This window comes from Chiloscyllium plagiosum, chromosome 31 (genome assembly GCF_004010195.1).
Source record: "Chiloscyllium plagiosum isolate BGI_BamShark_2017 chromosome 31, ASM401019v2, whole genome shotgun sequence".
Taxonomy (NCBI): domain Eukaryota; kingdom Metazoa; phylum Chordata; class Chondrichthyes; order Orectolobiformes; family Hemiscylliidae; genus Chiloscyllium; species Chiloscyllium plagiosum.
In genome coordinates this window covers 26,554,238-26,576,377 of record NC_057740.1, presented here as the reverse complement: position 1 = coordinate 26,576,377, position 22,140 = coordinate 26,554,238, and the positions used below count along the sequence as shown (strand labels likewise).

The following is a 22,140-nucleotide window of genomic DNA, read 5'->3' as shown; positions in this document are numbered from 1 at the left end:
AGCCCTTAGACTCATTTCTGCTCCCTGACTCTCTTGTAATTCTGGTATGGTATTGGGATTTTCCACCATGAAACTGATGCAAAGTACCCACTCAGTCTCTTCACCATTCCTTTGTTCCCCATTACTACGTCTCCAGCCTCATTTTCCAATGGCCCAATTTTCTTTCTTGCCCCTGTCTTATCTTTTATATAGCTAAAAGAAATCTTGGGATCTTCTTTTAGATTACTAGCTCGTTTATTCTCACATTTTATCTTGTCCCCACCTATTGCTTTTACTTATCCTCTACTACTTTTTAAAAGGCTTGCCAGTCCTCTGGCTTCCCACTAATCTTCACCACATTGTTTTTTCTTTTGCTATTGCACTGTTCCTGACTTCCCTGGTCAGCCATGGTTCCCTCATCCTCCCCAATTAATCTAAATCTGTGCCCTTTTGTTCTTGACCCTTTCATGGGGAAGACTCAGCTTCTCCCTATCAATTCTACCCAGACCCCACATGATTTTGAATACCTTTATCAAATTTCCTCTCAGCCTTCTTTATCTCCAAGTAAAAGAGTTCTAACTTCTGCCAAAAATCTTCACCACTCAAAGTTCCTCATTCCATTCTCATTAAATCTTTTCTGCACTCTCTCCAATGCCTTCACATTCTTCCTAAAATATAGAGCTTAAAACTAGATACAACACTCCAGCTGAGGTCTAACTGTTGTCTTATACAAATTCAATATAATCTCTCTGCTATTGTACTGTGCATCTATTAGCAAAACCTATAGTACTGTATGCTTGATGGTAAAATTGCACAGTTCATTTTCTGAATGCTCACAAATGTCTAATTCATATGGTTCTTAAGTAGAATTTAATATATATATACCTAGCACCATACTCTAATACAATTTGTAGGAAAGGAAGTAGAGAAACAAGCAAAAGTTAACTTTCTCTGGGCCTTATGTCAACATTTCACTGACTTTACAAAATCTGCATGAATGGGGAAACTTTACGGAACATTTCAGTTATATCCAGCAGGCTTTGTACTCAGAGGCACTGCATTATTTACAAGAGTCACTTTCTAAATGGACAATGCCAGTGTCTACTATATACCACAATTATTTGAGAACTATTAACCCATGACAAACTGATTCTGTTACTTTGTGTCAGCACTGAGTCAATGAGTTGAAATGGCATTACAAAAGAGCATGCTGCCTCAGCATTAAGTATAAGATCAACAGTTGCTTTATGACAAAACAGCACATTATCTAAAGAAAGATCTACTGGAATTCAAGGCAGTCCAGAGAAGGTTCACTGGATTTACTCTGGGTTGTGGTGGGACTGTTTTATGAGGGCAGGTTTTGGCTTGTACTCATTATAAAAATATAGGAGTGCAGAAGAATGAAAGGTGACCTTATTGAAATGTATAGGGTTTGGAGGGCTTCACAGGTTAGATGCAGAGAGGTCGTTCTCCTTGTGGGGAAGTCTAGGACCATAGAGTAAGTACTCCCTACCTTAAGTTTGAGGTGAGGAGAAATGTCTTTTCTCAGACAGTTGTGAATCTGTGGAGTTCATTAACACAGAAGGCTGTAAAGGCTGGGTCATTAAGTATATTGAAGGCTGAGGTTGACACATTTTTAATCAGTCAGGGAATCAAAGGTTACAGTGAAAAACAGGAAAGAAGAGTTGAGGATTAGATTAGATTGGATTACTTTACAGTGGGGAAACAGGCCCTTCGGCCCAAAAAGTCCACACCAACCCGCAAACCACCCATACCCCTACATTTACCCCTTACCTAACACTATGGGCAATTTAGCATGGTCAATTCACCTGACCTGCACACCTTTGGACTGTGGGAGGAAACCGGAGCACCCGGAGGAAACCCACGCAGACAAGGGGAGAATGTGCAAACTCCACACAGTCAGTCGCCCGAGGCAGGAATTGAACCTGGGTGTCTGGTGCTGTGAGGCAGCAGTGCTAACCACTGTGCCACCCACGGTATTCAGATCAGCCACGATATCATGGAACAATAAAATAGATAAATAAACTGAATGGCCTACTCTTGCTCCTGCTTCTTATGGTCTTATAGCAGCAACTAGATTGACTAGCTTGTCCATCTAAGAATGTTTGGAGAAGGGAGAGGTTTAAATTAACCACAACTCCTACTCGAGTAAGTAAATGAGTAATGAGCAGAAGTTTGGGAGAACTGTGATGTCAATGCAGAAATAAAGAAGCATTTTAAAGTGATTTCATTACATTCAGTTTTGAGATTTAGTAAATCCTCCTGGGGCATTTATCTCAAGGTATCACTACTCTCGACTTATTGTAGCCTTCATTTTAAATGCAGGTAAAAACAATGACTGCAGATGCTGGAAACCAGATTCTGGATCAGTGGTGCTGGAAGAGCACAGCAGTTCAGGCAGCATCTGAGGAGCAACAAAATCGACGTTTCGGGCAAAAGCCCTTCATCAGGAATAAAGGGCTTTTGCCCGAAACGTCGATTTTGCTGCTCCTCGGATGCTGCCTGAACTGCTGTGCTCTTCATTTTAAATGCAGCCCACTGCATTTCGTTTTCAAATTTCAAAATGTTACCATAACTCCAGAATACATTTCAGCTAAATATTATGGAAATTACATTGGGAGATTTCAACTGGAATAAGACCTGATTGATTTTCCTCCCTGATCTCTTGCCAAGATGGTCAGTCAAGTATAGAAGCAAGTTGAAGCCTGATTCAGGGTAAGGAAACTATGTTCCCCACCCTCTCTGGTCACCAATGCTGCCCCCTCCCCAGTACCTTCATTCAAGTGCAGTGAGATTCTGAATTTACTGGGTTTCAAAACCTTCCAAAACTAAATCCCACTTTTGCATCATGATTCCCTTCAGTACTACAGGTTTGCATTTTTTTTCTAATCAAATTACTTCATGAATTATGTTTTTATCTTCAATCCCAATGCTACAAGTGGCCAAACAGAGTAATTGGATGGCATTTGTATGAATGCAGGAGACACAAATGGCAAAAGAGGAAACAAAAAGGGAAAGAAATTGAAAATGATAAATAATGTAAACAAGATGAAAATGCATAATTGTGACTTTCTTTATAAATCAGTTTTTAGATAGCCCTGCAACACAATTTGGGTATGGAGAGAAGTACAGTCACATCAAAATCTACATATTATAAACATAAAGGATGTTAGTATTATTCAGTATGACTACTTCACACCATTTAATGATTATGCACTAAGTTGAATGCATTCTAGACGTTTGGTCGATGAAACAGAGTATCAGAGTAATCTTGTGAAATCCAAGGCTGGTTTCAATGGAAACTTAAACAGTGAAACGTGTTTAACGAGTGATTGTACAGATATTGCTGATTTTACACTATCTCTCAGAATCAATATTACTCGCAATGCCTTCATAAAGATCATGGACTGAATCCAGCAAATCGGCAATTTGTTTATTTCATCCCCAGATGCTGAGCACTGACATTTTTCTTGTTTAAAATTCCACATTCAGAAATCACATTTTATTAAGTTGTTGAAAGTGCTCTTCTGTGCTAGAATGTTGGCTTATCTTCAGCTTCCATTCACTAGCATTGCATGTCATTATTACAATTTCTGAAAAATCTCCACTTACCTTCCAACACAATATCCTTCAGTTTTTCCACTGATTCAGCAAACCTTGCCACATCAAATAGCAACTGTGTGATCTCTTCCACTTCAGGTCCTTCATAGCCTTCTGAATTGGTACTGGATACGGGAGAGGCTTTGTACCCTTTACTGTATCCCCATGTTCCAGAGGTTGCTACCGAGAAACCAGCAGCGCTGGAGTGTCTGCTCAGGGTGGTTGGCCTTTTGAGGGTATTGACAGCACTCGGGCTGCTACTCAGCTTTGTCATGGATACATTCCCAGCAGATAATTCAGACAAGCTGCCGGTCTGCAAGGCAGGTATCTCAATAGCATCTTTACGAGGCAGCTCCTAAAAATGGAATAGGAAAAGATTACAAACAATGATAACTGAAAGACTGGAGATCATTAAGCATTAATGAGATTGGTTTGCAGGAGTGATTTGATGTAAACCCACACTTCCCATTCTGAATTCCTCTCTTGATTTGGAAAGCTCGTTGCGACAGTTTTCCATCCACACTTCCTTTGTGTGTGACTTCCATCGCTACATCCCTGCTCACCCTATGGCAAAACACTAAGCATTCACTGTTTAAACAAGTAATTTATTGACTTAAACAAATGCACAATTATGGTTCCCATGTTTCCGGCAGCTCAACGACTGAAGAAGTATTCCATTTCCATGCTGTGTGGAGACATGATAAAGTCCCAGAATGCCAATGACTCCTATAATGGTGCCATCTACCATTTATATTGGCTATGGATGCTCAGGCTCAGTAGCCCTCATATTAATGTTGCTTGCTTCTACTTCATATTATAAACAACACAGCTTCCACAGTGCTGGGAGCCAGAACCAGGAATAGAAGTAGTCTTATAAATCATATAGACTTCATGAGAATTCCCTCTTTATGGTGAAATTATTGGAAATAACTGAACTAACAATAGACTTAGAAATATCTACAATAAAGCATATTCTTAAATCTGATTATTACATAATATGTTTTTCCTTTCGACTCTTTCTTAACCCTGAAATACAATGTCAACTAATGGACACAAATCAGTTCATAACTCTAATATCTATAAAACATAACGGGTGGATTAAAATCATCGAGTTGTCAAGCTCATTTCTTCCACATATCATGACAGTCCATCACCATGATTAGTTTGGCAACAGGCACTTTAAGATCATGCCATTTCATTTTCACAGCTGTCTGCCATACTCCAAGACCATGTACAAATTGTTCTATCACAGACTTGATGCAGTTCAGTTGAGTTCCAGGTGAAATATCGTACTGGTATTCTTCCCTTCTGGGGCTAAGTCAAACAAAATTCCAGACATGCAGCTAACCTTCTGGCAGGGATCGCATGAATGCTTAGTGCTTCAGAAGCCACCACTTTCAATCAATTATCTCAATCTGCATTTTTCCTGTAGTCCCCAATCCTGCCCCGGGAAAATACTTATCCAACTCGTTCACAGGAACTTGATATTAAATATTTTAATTGGTGCTAAACATTCCACATTTTTATTGTTCTGAGGAAAAACAAAACCGATTTCTCTTTCTTCTGACAATACTCAGGATCATACCTAAATCTACTGAAAAAACAAGAATCAAACGTCATTCTCTCTTTAGCGATTGGGGAAAAAATAATGTCAACTAAGAGTGAAACCAACAAGAAACAGAACACAACTAATTCTGATCTGAGATGCCCCTAATTCCTATTCTAAACCCGAAGTAGTGACGCAGCTTTCTTGGTTTATATGCACATAAATCTGTATTTAATTTTTTTTTAAAGACTAGCTTATTCATCTGACCATGCCTAGGTAATGGGCATTGCCATCTGTTTCCATGTGCTTTATGGATGGACTATGAATTTTTGATTGATATTTGTATGCGTTTCTTAGCCAACATTTTTCAAATGTTTACATCCACCTTCAAAAATGGAGGCTGAGAGCAAAGATGAGGGAAAATGCCAAAAGGATTTAAAATTTATTTTCAAAGAAAAACTTTTAGTATATAAAGATTAGGCTAGACTAAATGTCATACAATAATAGTAGAAATCAGCTTGGCTGGTGAATTGGCCTACCCTTAAATAATAAAAATTGGAAACAAAACATGGAGAAGGGAAGACAGATGTAGAACCGTTTATTTTTAATTAAAATTTTCTTTGAGATTATTTTTGTCACTGAGGTTTAGTATTAAAATAATAAAGTTACTCCTGCATACCAGTAGCTTCAGAATTGCATATTAAAGGTACAACACCACAATATGTGTGAAACGCATATAGCCTTTTAAAAGAATAAGCAGTGGAGAGAAATTGGACTTTTGTTGGAAGTGCCATCAGATAACAGGTTAAAGGTTGGCAGCCCAAACTACATTGTCAGTTTCAGCAAAACAGTTTACCAACAGGCAGCCAGCTCACAGGCTTTTTTTCAAAATATAAACAACAACTGAATTTAATTGGGATCTTTACTTGATAGAAAGATAAACTGGCAACTGATAACCACAGAGGCCAAGGGCAGAGCCACTGCAGATCCTGGTGGGTATAAAACATCAGGCAGTGCAGGTGCTGTTTAATGTTATGTTCCTGAGTTTGCACTAACATAATAAAACCTGTTTTGAATATCATTAATAAGACATACATTTTTACAGAAGCTCAGCTGGAGAAATTGCAACAGTACATTGTTGTGAAAAGGGCTAAGTATTGTTACATGACTTAAGTTGCATATTGATGTTATTAAATTAAGCAACACAAACTTACAATATCATATTAACCCCAGTGAGCAAGTGTATCTAATCATTATGTGTTTTGTCCCTCCCTATTCTGTCAGCATTGAAGTGAATTTGTTGCCCCTCATTATTCCCTTAATGAAGATCAGCTAACACAACAGTGAATGACTAAACTTGGATGCTGCCTGGCCTATATGACTCAGAACCCCAGCAAATGGTTCTTTTAGCCACCGACCCATTGGAGAGTTGTAGATTCCAACTTCTGATAGATTATGTATTTAATGTTACACCCAGTTACATTTCACCATAAACTCTCTCATTGCCATGTGTGCTCTGTCTTTTTGAATTTTCATCCTCATGTGGGTTGGCAGCTGTGGTAATGTTTTTCACATTTCCACAGCTGTAATGTTGCAATGGCTTAGTGACGGTTTCCTCGACTGTTCCCTTTTTCAAAAGTGTAGAAAAATATTCTAATATATAACTTTTGAACATTAACAGAGACATAAGAGTTTTGGCAGCCTAATTTTTGGTTCCTGGAAATACCAGTGGTATCTTCATGACATTAGACATTATTGTCTGAAACACAATGTTTCGTCCCATCCATGACAATGAATTTTCCTACCCACATCCCGACTACATCAGCACCAGGTGCCATGTTTGCCTCAAATATTGGCATAGGATGTATATTTCACCAAAGGGTGTTCATTGTCTTCCTACTGTCCATAAGTATATACCATGGTTATTTAAATTAATGGTTTATAATTCTGATATACATCGAATATTTATGCTTAAAAAGTCTCATGTTAGCACACAATGATTAAATTTGCCCCATGAATGAACTTTTCTCCCTTTTGCTTTTCTGGCATTATTTCTCCGCTGGACAATTCAATCTATGTGAATTTCCTAGCTTCTTTAGCACTGAACTTTTCAGACTTGAATGTGTCATTCAAATTTACATCCATGAATTAGAAGTTTACTGATCTTTATCCAACAACATGAGGGTCAATCACAAATACACCTACTGAAACACATCAGCCAAATGTCTCTTTTCTGTGTTTGTCATGATTAGCTTAGTTATTTGCCTTGTCAGTACAGGAAACTGATATCCATCTCAAGCTAAGCAGAATTTAAATACATTTTCTGATTTTTGAAGAAAGAAACTACTGATTATTAATGGAAAGCATTTATTTCAGAGAATGTTGGAGCAAATTATTGCAGATGCTGGAATCTGTACTGAAACAACAAATGCTGGAGATCACAGCGGGTCAGGCAGCATAGAGTGAGAGCAAGATAACTCTCCAGAGTCATCTAGACTCAAAACGACAGCTTGCTTACACTCCATGGATGCTGCCTGGCCCAGCATTTGTTATTTCAGAGGACGGTTCTATTTGCAAGGCCTGAATCCATTTCACATCTAAAGAGAATAAAGTTTCATATCACAGCAAGAGTGAAAATATGAATCACTCATAACAGTAATTCCTAAGAATATATTTTTGTTGGAAAATTTCACTCCTCTTTCAATGTAATTTCTTTGTCACCTCTTGATAAGGAAACAGAGAAGTGGCAAATAGCTCATACTCATAAAATGTGTCAACCATGCTTCGATGCAATGTGGGTTTATCAGACCTTGTAGGCATGACAGATCTCAGCTTCCTGTCTCAGTGCATCTTGCAGTAACATTGCCTTTTTGTATTTAACTTTATTGCACATTTTAACAGAGATCACAAAAATACTGCTGGGAATCATTACATAAATGTCAACCTCGAAAACTTGCCACAGCTCCAAAAAAAATACACATCCTTAAAACATTAACAAATAAAAGATCAGTTCTTTTTATGAGCTGCAAAAGGTAATGACAAGTTACTACTTTGGTGCTGCAATTAAGGCTAGAGGAATAGCCTGCACTTTTCGAGGAAAAATAAACATGATATGAAAGTATGAAGGAGTAAAACTCACATATTGAAGGTTCTAAATTAGCAATGCACATCTGAAGGAGGAACCAGGAGGTAAGTGCTCACAAAGTTTGAAGGGAGGAATTTTGGTGACTCTTTCAGGTGCTGACGAATTTCCACAATGATATCATCAGCCGAAACACTCCCTGAAACACTACTACAGTCCATTTTTAACAAAATGCATTAAAGAATGGCAGCCCAGAGAATCATTAAGGAGCTGACTGCCAATTAAGTTGTTTGTTAGACCTCATTAACAAAGCTACATGGCATTTGCTGTATAACACTTCAACTGAGACCCTTCGCCAACAGTGACCAGCTGATTGCGAGTAAATAATAATTGCTGAGAGTTCCTCATCTTACATCTAGACAAATTACCTTTGACTTTTCATTTGCTGATGGAAGTTTAAAGCTGGGTTTTGAAATCACTGGCTGCTATTTTGGGACATTTTGTTTGAGGCTATAGCATTTTATTAATGTTTATTCTGAAAATTCTCTGAGGATTTCACCCAGAATCACTGAGATAGTGAGTGATTGGTCATGGGAAACTTGCTGGTGGAGCCCTGCGCTTGATAGACAGAACGGGAGGTGGATACATGACCAGGTAGAGCAATAACAACTGCTACAGCAAAATGGAATAGGAGAGATATAAGGTGAAGTGAGCTCATCCCTACGGAAGAGTGATATCCCCCCTTCTTTTGCCTTCTATGGGTGTTTTCTCACTCTCTTTTGGTGCTATCCCAAAACCTGCTTGTGCATGTCAGGTAGTACATAACACCTTCAGTGTAAGTGGGTGAGTGATGCCCATTGTAACCATGTCATGAAAACTGCAATTAAATTGACAGTTCTCAACCTACAGGTGTTTGCTCACATCCTTGCCATTCCAAATGACCAAAATTGTGCATTAGTCCTGGATTATGTATCTTGTTTGTATATCATACATTTAGTTTTTAGATTTCCTCCAAATTAACTCCTGAATTTTGATTTTAAAATTGTAGTATGATTAATTTGAAACATTTAGTCGCCTTTCAACTGAAATTGAAAACAAAGTAACAGTTACAATGTAAAAGACAATCCAGATTATCTCAATGTTCTCTTTTTCTTCCCCCTGATTCAAATTGCCCAACTGGCTCAGTTCCTGGAGGCACTCTACGCTATCCAAATCCAATATCTCTTGTCAATCACATTCTGATGCTCTCCTTCCAGTACATGCTGGCATTCTCATTATCTTTTCTCTCTCAATTCCTGAAGATACTCTCCCTCCTAAACTCCTAAAGTGTTGCTTCCAGCTTCACTACGTATCCACTAGTCCCAAGCCCCATTCCTGGTGTCAAACCTTCTCTCCAATTTTCTATTCCATCTTCCTTTCTCTAGTATTTTCTCTCTCATCCAACTTCTCTATTGCTTTTGTCTTCATTATCCTCTCTACCCATTTCCTTCCTTGCTGCTTCAGCATTTCATTAGAATTTGTTTTCCTTCTTCAACTCTTTATTGCCACAGATTTTCCTTCTCTCTGTACCATTGACCTAAGTCCTATTGCAGAGGAGAGGAATTCTCAGCACTGTGCTTTGTCCTGTTCATGTTGGAATTCTCTAACATGGCAAGACTCTCTTGATTAACAGGAAATGAGAAACAGTACTGAAGACAGTAAGCTTGTATAAAAGCTGCATAGGGTCCCCAAGCCAGTCTGAGCCCTGAGGAGCTCTAGCTTCACTTGTTGGTTCTTGGTATTATTGTCTAGTCAAGTGTAGGGGTCCCGAGCTGATCATTTGCAGGTTACCCCAGCAAGGCAAACACTGAGCATGCTTCTTGCTTTGCAGGCTGCACTTTTGTATAGTTTATTCTCAGGATGAAAGCCCTGTTCTTAATTGCTGTATGAAGGTGATAGTGAGCCACTTTCTTGAACCATGGCAGTTCAGGGTGCGGGGATCGGGTAGGTACACGCATAATGCGGCTGGGGAGGGAGTTCCACAATTTTAGCCCAGTGACAGTGAAGGGACAGTGATATATTTGCAAGTCAGGATGGTGTGTGGCACGGACGAGAATTTGCAGGTGGTGGCTCAATGCATCTGTAGCTATCGGCCTTTAATGTGCCAGAGTCACTGATTTGGAAGGTGCCTACAAAAGAGCTCATGTCACCTAGTTACAGATGAACTATTCAAGGGAGGCGAAACTAAGATGGTAGTTTCTCATTCCCTCACACAGTACACTAAAAGCCTAGCTAAGAATTCTGATATATATAGCAGAAAAAAAGAGTATATTTAAGATCTGGGAAAGACAGCAACAACTGTGGTTTTAAGATACTTTTTTGCCGCCACCCCCATTTTCCTGCTCTTTCCATGATCTACAAATGGCAGCGGTTTTCCCTAACTAGTAACTACACAGTGGTTGTTGGTCGTCTGTTTGGTGATGAAGGGTTTCAGAAATGCCCAATCCTATTCTTAGGCTGTGTTCGGGTGACAATATTTTCCAATCAACTTGTTCAGATGTTTTTATACACTTCTGTTTCATACCCACTTTGTCCAGACCTCTGGACAGTTTTTTTTAAACCACGATCAAATCACCCATGTTACTAATTAAAAGAATCAACAAGTATTACCTACCAGGAGCAGTGCAACAGTAACATCACAGGGGATGGAAGGGAAAGAAAGAGGAAGATCCTGACCTTGTGTGATCACCATTCATTCACTTCCCAACAGGATTCACATGATGGTGATCAGGAGCTCGAGCCATGACTAATCTTCCCTCTTTGTAAAAAAATTCTCACTGATATACATAAAGGAAATTGATTCAAAGACACCTTTAATGTCCCAACATGTGCACCAGTTCTTATAGAGTCACTTCCTCTGGCAGCTCATTCCATACACATACCACCCTCTGCATGAAAAGTTGCCCCTTAGGTGTCTTTTATATCTTTCCCCTCTCACCCTAAACCTATGCCCTCTAGTTCTTGATTACATTAGGATTGTGTTTGCTATTTGTGTTATTTTGGGTTTTTTTTAATATCCATTGACTTTTTACATTTCTACGTATCTACAAAATGTCTGGTATCTTTGACGTTCAACATCAATCTTAAATTCTATTAACAGAGATATTCAAGTTGCTTCTGATCATAATTAGGGGTGGGATATTGAAATGTTAATGCTCTGGTATTTTGGGCATCAAGCATCAACTTTAAACCAATATGGTATGGAGTAGCACCATGAGACACTAATATTCTTATAATATAGAATCTCTGTAACGTGGAAGCAGGCCAATCGGCCTATCAATCCACATTCAAGAGCATCCCTTCCAGACCCCCCAATATAGCAGATAGTTATGTGGGTTACTGGGGATAATTGATTAATTGACTGGGTTGCTGAGGGGGTTGACAGGAACAGTAGCTCTTGTGGCACAGTGGTAATGTCCCTACCTCTGAGTAAGGAAGCCTGGGTACAAGTCCCACCTTCTCTAGGGGTGTGTAATAACATCTTCATTAACAGGACTATTAGAAAATGTAATCCTAGGTGGGCACTATAGGCGCTAGAGTTTAACATCTCCCTATCCAACACTGTTTTAATTTAGTCCATCTCTTGTTTGCCCACCTTAGTTTTGTCATTTTTGCACTGATGGGCAGTGCTTGTTAGTTGCTAATTGTTTAGCAATTTCATTGGGTGATGGGTCTTAAAAAATAAGACATGATCCTATCTAAATGTCACCATCCCTTAGACCAGAGATGTAAAAGTGAAAGTTGATCTACAGCCTGACTTCCTCCTGGTCAGTGTTCCTTCCTTGTGGTACTGTCCCTACCTATGGGCTAGATTATCTGTGTTCAAGTGCCACCACCTACCCTGGAGGCATGTCATAATGTGACTGAAAATACTTTTCCTAAATCAACTTGATCAGGGATGTTATAATACATCTCTGCAGCAGATGGAACTTGAACCTAGAAAACCTTGCTCAGAGGCTGGGATACTACCTTCTACCTTCCGCCACCCACTCCCCAAATAGGTGGGTTTACATATAGCTACAATCCGATTTCGACATTCCAACAAGACAGGAATGTAAAGTTAAGAAAATTCCTACTGGCAGGGCATCTTACTGTCGAGTTCCTGGAACAGCACCTAATTCCCCTTTAGATTTATTTGATAAAATGAGGATTCTGGATTAGTGGTGCTGGAAGAGCACAGCAGTTCAGGCAGCATCCAAGGAGCAGCGAAATCGATGTTTTGGGCAAAAGCCCTTCATCAGGAATAAAGGCAGTGATAAAATGAGGACTCTTTCAATTCAATAGAATAAAACAAGACATAAATCTGCTTATACAAATGATAATTCTCTTGTCAAATTTCTAATATCTTTTGTTAACACATATTTAGACCATGGGTATATGGGGAGATGGCATAGTCCATATCTTGGCTTGGTTTCCTTCCCTTCTCATAAATACTATACAGTATATCAGAACAGCTTAAAGAAATAAATATGTAGTGTATGATAAGCAGAGGCTCCTACAGTTCCCATTTACTACCCTAAGAGACATTTTAAAAACATAAAGGGTCATATTATTACAACGTTCAAATATCTAAATTTCATTTTAATTACACTTTAGAAGCCTATATAAAATATAAAACTAAATATACTACACCCACACCCTTGTATTGCAACCCTTGCCATCTAGACAGCATGCTGATTAAACACCAAAACCAAATTTTCAAACTGCTTCTGAAGAACAGACTGCACCTACAGTCCCTTGCCCGGTGCTATTCAATTAAACGCTACGGTGGTCTGTCAATGCCAGATGCTACGTGCCATTGGTTGCTGGTGGTGTCCGAAGCATCATCTGATGGGACTGTCTGGAAATCTGTGCTGGTGTCTAACTCTCAGGCAGTGCCACCACAGACAAGGACGCCAGCACCAAAGTTTTGAGTCACCTCCGGTGCAACCCAGTAATGGTAGTAACCGTGAGCAGAACCGTAGGGAAGTGTGACTGCCTGCCAAGTCAAAGCGGCTCCGCGTTTGGACAGGATGCTGCAGGACTTCAATCCAAGTTACAGAGTTAACGTCAGTATTTATGAGCGGGCTGAGGAAGCAATGTTACTGTAAATACAAATAAACTTATCTCCCCAACATTCTTCTACCTACCGTAAGCCATACCTTTGGGCGATTGGGTAAGACGTCCAGGCCAGTTTTTGATTTCGTTTTCTTGCCCCTCAGTGCTATAGTGTAGGGACTGTAACTACTTTTCCCCGTGCTTCGCTTGCTCAGCATCCTTGTCTCAAGCTTGTCACGATCATGTGTTACAGATACACGTATATGTGAAGTTCAGATATCTCACTAAGATCACTTCGCCTCTCTCACACGCGGTTAAATGAACACCAGTGGAGTCTTAACTATTTCAGTCGCGTTACTGTTGGTAAGGACCTGGGTTAAGCCTTTCATCGATTCATGACTTTCCGCTCAGAACCTGCCTTCCCCCTTGACAGCTAAATCTGCAAGCGCTGTATATTTTGCAACCACCCCAAAGATCATTTAAATACATGCTTTTGTAGCAGAGAGAGAGAGAGAGAGAGGATGCTTGCGACTTACAGATGTGCTGTGCGGTACAGGACTTCCTGTTCTGTTCTTCTTAGATATTGAAGGCGTTTTCATCAATTCCCTTTTCTTGCGAGAAAACATTTTCTTCGCCACCAGCGATTGCTCGCGGTCTCTCCCTTCTTCCCCTCCCCAAAAAAATGTTCTTTAAAAAAAACTGGAAGACAACTAGATAATCAGTGCCCTCCCTCCCTCCCTCCCTCTGTCTCCGGACGATCACAGTCCTTCTGGCCGCTCGTTTCACTGCATCTGAAACCGCAGTGAACTCTCAACGTGCGCAGAGAGAGAGAGAGAGAGACAGTGAGAGACGAGCTGGTGACAGTAACCACATTCCGTTACTTTGTTCTCTCCGCTCTGAGCAGCCATGTGACACCCGTCTACTCATCTCATTGGCTTCCAAACAGAAACATGTTGCATTTCGCTACATTACTCCACCTCAACGTTAGCTGGTTCAGGTATCGACAGAGGTCCACACCCACTCGGAGTCCGCATTGCCCTTGTACATGGGCTGTGTGCAGGACAGTAAAAATCCTCATGACAACGCCCAGGGAGCACTTTCGGCCCATCAAAGCCGTGCACCCTCCTTGGAAAAACTCCCCAATAAATCCCACTCCCTTTTGAGCCCTTGTACTCTTCTCCATCTAGAACGGATTTCCTGAATCGTTTCCCAGTGTGCTGCAGGATGCCTGTGTTATGGAGGATGGTGGAATTTGAGTGCAATTTAAAAATCTAAAATTAGGGTGACCATGGCAATTATTGGGGGCGGGGGGAAGGGAGGTAACCCATCTGGTTCAGCAATGTCCTTTAGGGGAGAAAACTGTAGTCCATACTTGGTCTGGCCTAAATATGACTCCAGACCAAGGGGAATGTGATTGACTCTCAACTTACCCCCTCCTGGGCAATTAGACATGGGCAATAAATGCTATCCAGCAAGCAATGCACATCCTGGAAATGAATAAAATCAAGTTCCAAAAATATGTTTTGAATCAAACCGTTATAACACAGTTCCAGTGCAGGTGGGACTTGAATCCAGATCTTCCAGTTCAGAAGTGAGACCACAAAAACTCTCCCCACCATCTCACTGTTAAAAAATTCCTACTACACATTTTAATAACTTGCCTCAAAAGTAATTTTACCAGGAAGTAAAGGTTGCTGGGGAAGATCCCGAATTTGGTTCCTCAGTTTCTGTTGAGTGGGCTACCCTCAACAACCAGGATGGCAGGAGTGCTTGAACTGGTATCTTTTGGTTTGAGGTGGAGGAAAACACTACCAGGTTTCTGCTTCTGACTTGAATCCTGTGATTCCCTCATCCCCTCAAACCCACAACCACTCCCTGACTCGATATGGGGAAAAGAGTGAACCAGCCTCACTGTGATACCCACTTGTGGAGAAAGTGAGGTCTGCAGATGCTGGAGATCAAAGTTGAAACTTTATTGCTGGAACAGCACAGCAGGTCAGGTGTGTCAAATGTCTGACTGAAACTCACTATCCAGGCTCATACATTAAGAGCATCACTCGTTTACAGTACCAAATGACCTGCCTGTGTATAACTAGCCCAGCCCATATCAGTGCTTTCAGGAGTGGAGGGGAGAAATAGGAAAAACAAAGCCTATATACAAAAGGATAAGATCTACGTACCACATAATAGTTAGATACTGAAGATCAGAAAAACAATTTCAAAATTCAGTTGAAGTTTCTGATGTTATTTGTACATTGAGAGCTCTACCATATCGTGCAATGAAAGTCAAATGTATCTTTAGTGGACTATATGATTTCATTCCTGATGAAGAGCTTTTACCTGAAACACTGACTCTCCTGCTCTTCGGCTGCTGCCTGACCTGCTGTGCTTTTCGCCACACTTTTCGACTCTACAATTTCAATGTCAGATTACAGAATTACATATTGACAAATCCCAATACTGTGCAATATCCCTGTAGTTCAACTCCAATGGAAGCAGCTTGATCTATCCGATATGGATCACATAGACTGCAATAGTTTAAGAAGGTGACTCACCGCCGCCTCCTCAAGGCAATAAATAGGCAGCAACATCCATAGTCCAGAAAAATGGTCTTAGAAAATGAAACCAGTTGCAACTCAGCTGGAACTTTTAAGTTCCAGTAAATTAAAAGAATTATCCATGAACTTCACCTTTTCATGTTATAAATATTAACTGGGTGGATTGCTTTTGGATGATGTAATTGAATTCAACCAGTTTTGATCCAATGAATTGCCAGAACAATTTGTTTCAAAAGTGACTAGAACTTACTTAGCAGCATCAGTTGGTTACATTCTCACCTCAAAGACTACTGGCTTCAAGTTCCACTTCAGGGCATTAGTGGATAATATTGACTGATGTTTTGAAGCAGAGCTCAAGTGGCTGTTGGATTGCTTAAAAACATCCATCAGGTAAGCTATTAATCAAAGTTTCTTATGAATCTGAAGGGTTCTATGGCAATATTAAATCACAGAATCACAGGAGTGAAATATGGACTAAACGAAGAGTAAAAAGTTCTCCCAGAGTTTTTTTCTAGTGTTCCTCTCGCATCACCAATCCTCAGAAAAACAGATTAACTGGTCATTAATCTCATTATTGTTGGACAGTAAAATTGCCTCTGCATAAAAGTAAAATACTGCAAGTGCTGAAAATAAAACCAAAAAGTGCTGGAGAAACTCAGGCAGCATCTGTGTAGAGAGAAGTAACATTTGGAGTCCATATCATCCTCAAAATTGAAAGAAAGTTTGAAAATGGTGGGTTTTACTTCCTCCCTCCTCTCCGTCCAAGTCCTCAAATACACCTTATAGATAGAGTGGTGTTTTACCCATACTTCTTCCAATCTATTGCATTTGCTGCCTCCGATGTGGTCTCCTTTTTGTTAGTGAGACCAAGTGTCGAATGGGTAACCACTTTGTGGAACACCTCCGTTCTGTCATAGAAATGACCCTGTCTTCCAGTTCGTGTCCATTTCAAGAAGTCATCTTGCTCCCACATTAACATTCCTATCCTTGGCCTACTGTTGTATTCCAACAAATCAGAACACAAGCTGGAGGAACAACTTAGGCATTTTACACCTTCCACAACTTAATATTGAGTTCTGCGACTTGAGAGTATGATTTCTGAACTCCATCTTTCTTATGTCACCCACCCTCCCCTGGCCGTGCCTAGTTTGTGACATGCTTGCTTTACTCTCAGTAGTGTGGATACATTTTTTTTCCTTTTCACTGCTTATATTTATATCTGTTTTACATAACTCTCATTCCTTTACAACTTGGTCATTCATATTGAGTGTGTTGACTATCTGTTCTACTTGCTCCCCCTCTCCTTCTATCACTTGCATAAAAATGACCATTTTCCACATCCTTTCAGTTACAAAGATGAAACATACTGCATTTGGAACAGTAACTCTTTTTCTCCATCCACAGCTGCTGTCAGACCTGCTGAGTTTTGGAATTTTCTGCTTCCAGTACAATAAACTTTGTGTTTCCCCTAATAGTTAAAAATGCATTCTAGGGATATGAGTACAGGTACCATTGTCAAGATCCATCTCTAATTGCCCTCTAACACATGGCAAAAAGGCATCAACAACTGAGTGACTTGCAAGACCACGTTAGAGTCAATCACATTGTTGTCAGTTTGGAGTCAAATGTAGGCCAGACCAGATAAAGGCAACAGCTTTCTCTGCGAAAGGACATTGGTGAACTAGAGGAGTTTTATGATAATCCAAAGCATTTTAGTCCAGATTTACTAATTAATTGTTTTGAAGTTCTTCTCGCTGCTGTGGTGAGATTGAACTGATGATGTTGAACATGAGTCCAGGTTACTGGATTACCACAGAAGGGTAACAACCCAAAATATTAAATTTAAAGTGCTCGGTCCAGACTTGCTGAATATTTCCAGCATTTTTATGTGTTTATTATTGGATTATTAATCCTGTAGTTCTACCACTATGTTACTATGCCCACCATGGTGGCCATAATGACCAGTGTAATCCAGTATCTCCATTTATGCCAATGTTTGAATCTGGCATCTTCTGTTCCATAATCCAAGGATCATAGGAGAGGATTAGCATTACTAACTAAATATTGGATTGTTAGGCCACTGGAAACATTGCAGCCAGTTTATTTCAATGCTGTGACCACATCCTTTGAGTCTTGTTCCTGTCCAATTATATCCTGCTAATTTATTAGCCACTTAACCATGTTTCACATCTTAGTAAGTTTAACAAGATAGAGTCATAAAGTCATAGGGATGTACAGCATGGAAACAGACCCTTCGGTCCAACTTATCCATGCCGACCAGATATCCCAACCCAATCTAGTCCCACCTGCCAGCACATGGCCCATATCCCTCCAAACCCTTCCTATTCACATACTCCAGATGCCTTTTAAATGTTGAATTTGTACAAGCCTCCACCACTTCCTCTGGCAACTTGCTCCATAAACGTATCACCCTCTGCGTGAAAAAGTTGCCACTTTGGTCTCTTTTATATCTTTCCCCTCTCCCCTAAGCCTATGCCCTCTAGTTCTGTACTCCCCCACCCCAGGGATGACACTTTGTCTATTTATCCTATTCATGCCCCTCATGATTTTATAAACCTCTATAAGATTAGATTAGATTAGATTACAGTGTGGAAACAGGCCCTTCGGCCCAACAAGTCCACACCGACCCGCCGAAGCGCAACCCACCCATACCCCTGCATTTACCCCTTACCTAACACTACGGACAATTTAGCATGGCCAATTCACCTGACCTGCACATCTTTGGACTGTGGGAGGAAACCGGAGTACCCGGAGGAAACCCACGCAGACACGGGGAGAACGTGCAAACTCCACACAGTCAGTCGCCTGAGGCGGGAATAAGGTCACCCCTCAGCCTCCGACGCTCCAGGGAAAACAACCCCAGCCTATTCAACCTGTCCCTATAGCTCAAACCCTCCAACCCTGGCAACATCCTTGTAAGTCTTTTCTGAACCCTTTCAAGTTTCACAATATCCTTACAATAAGAAGGAGACCAGAATTACACACAATATTCCAAACAAGACGATAAGGAGAAGCAAATATCTTCTGGTAAGATTTACAGACTTGTACAGAACCTTAAGACAATTATGGGGAACACTGTCACAACAGTGAACTGTGCCACTAATTCTAATATGGAGAAAAGGGAAGTTTCTAAATCGACTACTCCAGAATGTAGACAGACAGGAGAGAACAGGTTAGACGCCATTTATTAAGAAAGATTGATAAATGCCATCTGGTGGTCAGTTGTGAAACCACAACTTCAACCAGGCAAGATATTTGGCAGGACCAGTATGCAAGAGCAGTATAACAATAAACATGTCACAAAAGAAACAGAAATATGTTCTGAAGTATAGTTTATTTCTTAAATATAAACAGGCATTGCATGGTTTCCACTTTTTATTGCCATTCTATTCGGCGTACAGTTCAGCACATCTCGGGGGAAGGGATCATTTTACAAAACCAGAGGTTCAATGGGACCAGCTGACAGGAGCAACCAGCTTTGCTGAGAAACAATGTCACAGGATCTTAGAAATGTAATGGCATAGAAGGGGCATTCAGCCCATCATGTCTGCAGGCTTGTTAAATGAGCTTTTAAGCCCAATGCCAATCTCTTATATTTACCTCATTATCCAAATAATCATCCAATGCCCTCTTGAATGATGTAATTAAACCTGCCACCACCATACTTCCATACCCTAACTGAGTTAAAAAAGGTTTTCCTTGCTTCACCCGTGCCTCTTTTGCAGGTCACTCTATGCCCTTTTGTTTTTGTTCTTATTATCAGCAGAAACATTATTATTCCAGAGGTAATACTACTACACCATCACCTCCCCAGGTGTTTTCTTTTGGCTGCTTTTTGGCTTTTTTTGTGGCTCATGACCTGAAGGTCTATATGTACATGACCTGAAGACTATATGTATTTTCCCAGTTTCTACACTGAATATTCTACATAGAGTCATAGAGTTATACAGCACAAACAAATCCAACACATCCACACTGACCAGATGTCCTAAACTGATCTGATCCCATTTGCCAGTATTTGGTCCATATCTCTCTAAACCCTTCCTACTCATGTCTTTAAATGTTGTAATTGTACCAGCCTCCACCAGCTCCTCTATCAGGTCATCCCATTCAAACACCACCCTCTGTGTGAAAATGTTGCCCCTCAGGTTCCCTTTTAATCTTTCCCCTCTCACTTTAAACTTAAGTTTTGGACTCCCCTACCCTGGGAAAAAGACCTTGGCTATTCACCCTAACCATGCACATTTCTTTCAACTAACAACATCACCAATTGGCGATAACCAACAATAAGGTTTGTGCTTCCCAAGTGACCAAGAAGTGACTTATGTTAGCCTTCTTTCTGTCTTTCCTGCGCCAGCTCAAGGAACTTCCGACAAGCTGTTCTTCTTGTCCGTCGAAGTTTCAATCTATTTCTGCAGCACCATTACCCCTTATGAAATTAGCCTTCGTTGTAATAACAAAGTACATGTACCATGTACTTCCTTCTTGTGTCAGAAAATTTATTTCCTGTAACAAGTTCTCACCGCAGATTGTTGAGTTGATAGAAAAACATTTCATTTGATCAGCTACTATCTGTATCATATGTTGCGGCATTACATTGGCATGATACCTTCCACCATACTCTCCCGCTCGATTTCAGTAAGTGTTGAGGAGAGCTGCCAATTTATAGAGAAATGGAAAAGCTAAATATAGCTGATTCTGTATAACTGAAATTATAAGTAGAAAGGGCTGGAAATATTGAGTAGACCAGGCAGCATGGAGGTAGGCAGAAACAGAGCTGATGTTTCAGACTGATAGACAAAGATTTTCCAGCACTGTCTGTGGTTTATATTGAAAAATGCACAATTATATTTGTTAATGATTAGTTGATGAAGTTGTCATAAGAAGATTGCCTTAGACTTCTATTCTGAGCTTCCCACACTTTGCAATCATTACAAGTATCTTGGCTGAGCTGTTAAAACAGAATATGCAAAATTATGTCAATGCATAGGAAAAGAAAGGAATTCAGCAGATGGGGTAAACATTAAAGAGATTTATGAATGCAAATTAGTTGTATGAGTGATTCATTAATTATAAAGTAGCATATATTGGTACTTAATGTAATTGCAAAAAGAGGTAAGTAACTAATGTAGATAGGCTAAGCATTGAATAAAAATATACCCCCGTTTATAACTGAACTTCACTTTTCTTCCTTTCCCATTCATTTTATTCTCTTTCTTTCTCTCACTTATTGACATTTTAACTCTCCAAAGAGGTATGTTAACACAGACAACATCATCGTCATCCTCCAGTTCCTCACTTAGGTAGTCTGTTGACACATGTAATTCTAAACACCATCAACAGGATTGTAATTGAGCATTATTCTTTTCTCAGACTCAATGCACGTTCACCTAACAAGAGTCACTGGATAGCAATCAGGAGCTGGATCTGTGGCTGATTATTTTCCTTGACCTAGTCAAAGGCATGGGGTCTAATTGTAATATTTCTACTCCAAATCTAGTTCAAAATAGAGTGTAGTTCAACCAATGTAGTATTTACACAATTATTCGTTTTTTAAATAAATGGAATGATTGGGGAACCTCTAAGGATAACAATATGTGTGTCCATGGAAATTAGGGACTAGTTCTAAGGCCTTAGTCAGACCCGCCATGCATTATTATGCTTACATATTAACACCTTATTTCGAGAAAACTTGTACAGCAGAGAAGGTTTAGAAATTGAAAGTAAGGATGATTCCAGAGTGAATGCACTATGAATAGTTTTTGTTAGATTAGATTCCCTACAATATGGAAACAGACCCTTTGGCCCAACAAGTCCACACCGACCCTCTGAAAATAACCCACCCAGACACACTCCCCTACCCTATACTTACCCCTGACTAATGTACCTAACTCTATGGGCAATTTAGCATGGCCAATTCACCTGACCTGCACATCTTTGGATTGTGAGAGGAAACCCACACAGAGAGTGGCCTGAGGCTGGAATAGAACCCAGATCCCTGGTGCTGTAAGGCAGCAGTGCTAACCACTGAGTCACCTTGTATTAATGAAGCAAGTCTATTCTCAACACAGAATATACAATTTTAGATCAACTGGTGTGTCAGTGGGGGTGCACTTTGGGGCCAGCGACCATAATTCTATTCATTTTAAAATAGCGATGGAAAAGGATAGACCAGATCTAAAAGTTGAAGTTCCAAATTGGAGAAAGGCCAATTTTGACGGTATTAGGCAAGAACTTTCGAAAGCTGATTGGAGGCA

The 22,140-nt window shown here is 40.1% G+C and overlaps 1 protein-coding gene across 3 annotated transcripts in view; it reads right to left on the bottom strand.

The window, feature by feature from the left end:
• The window catches only part of LOC122565348 (rho GTPase-activating protein 45-like), a 175,295-nt gene extending 161,250 nt beyond the window's left edge, over positions 1 to 14,045 (bottom strand). Inside the window, exons 1-2 of one of the 3 annotated variants that reach the window (XM_043721229.1) lie at positions 13,841 to 14,045; positions 3,613 to 3,955 (exon numbers count right to left, since the gene is read on the bottom strand). In XM_043721229.1, coding sequence (XP_043577164.1) covers positions 3,613 to 3,955; positions 13,841 to 13,930 — 433 coding nt within the window. In that variant the 5' untranslated portion in view covers positions 13,931 to 14,045. Of the gene's footprint in view, positions 1 to 3,612; positions 3,956 to 13,396; positions 13,753 to 13,840 lie in introns of those variants that run through there. The other 2 variants (XM_043721227.1, XM_043721228.1) reach the window with 2 other exon arrangements.
• Between the last annotated feature and the right edge of the window lie 8,095 nt (positions 14,046 to 22,140).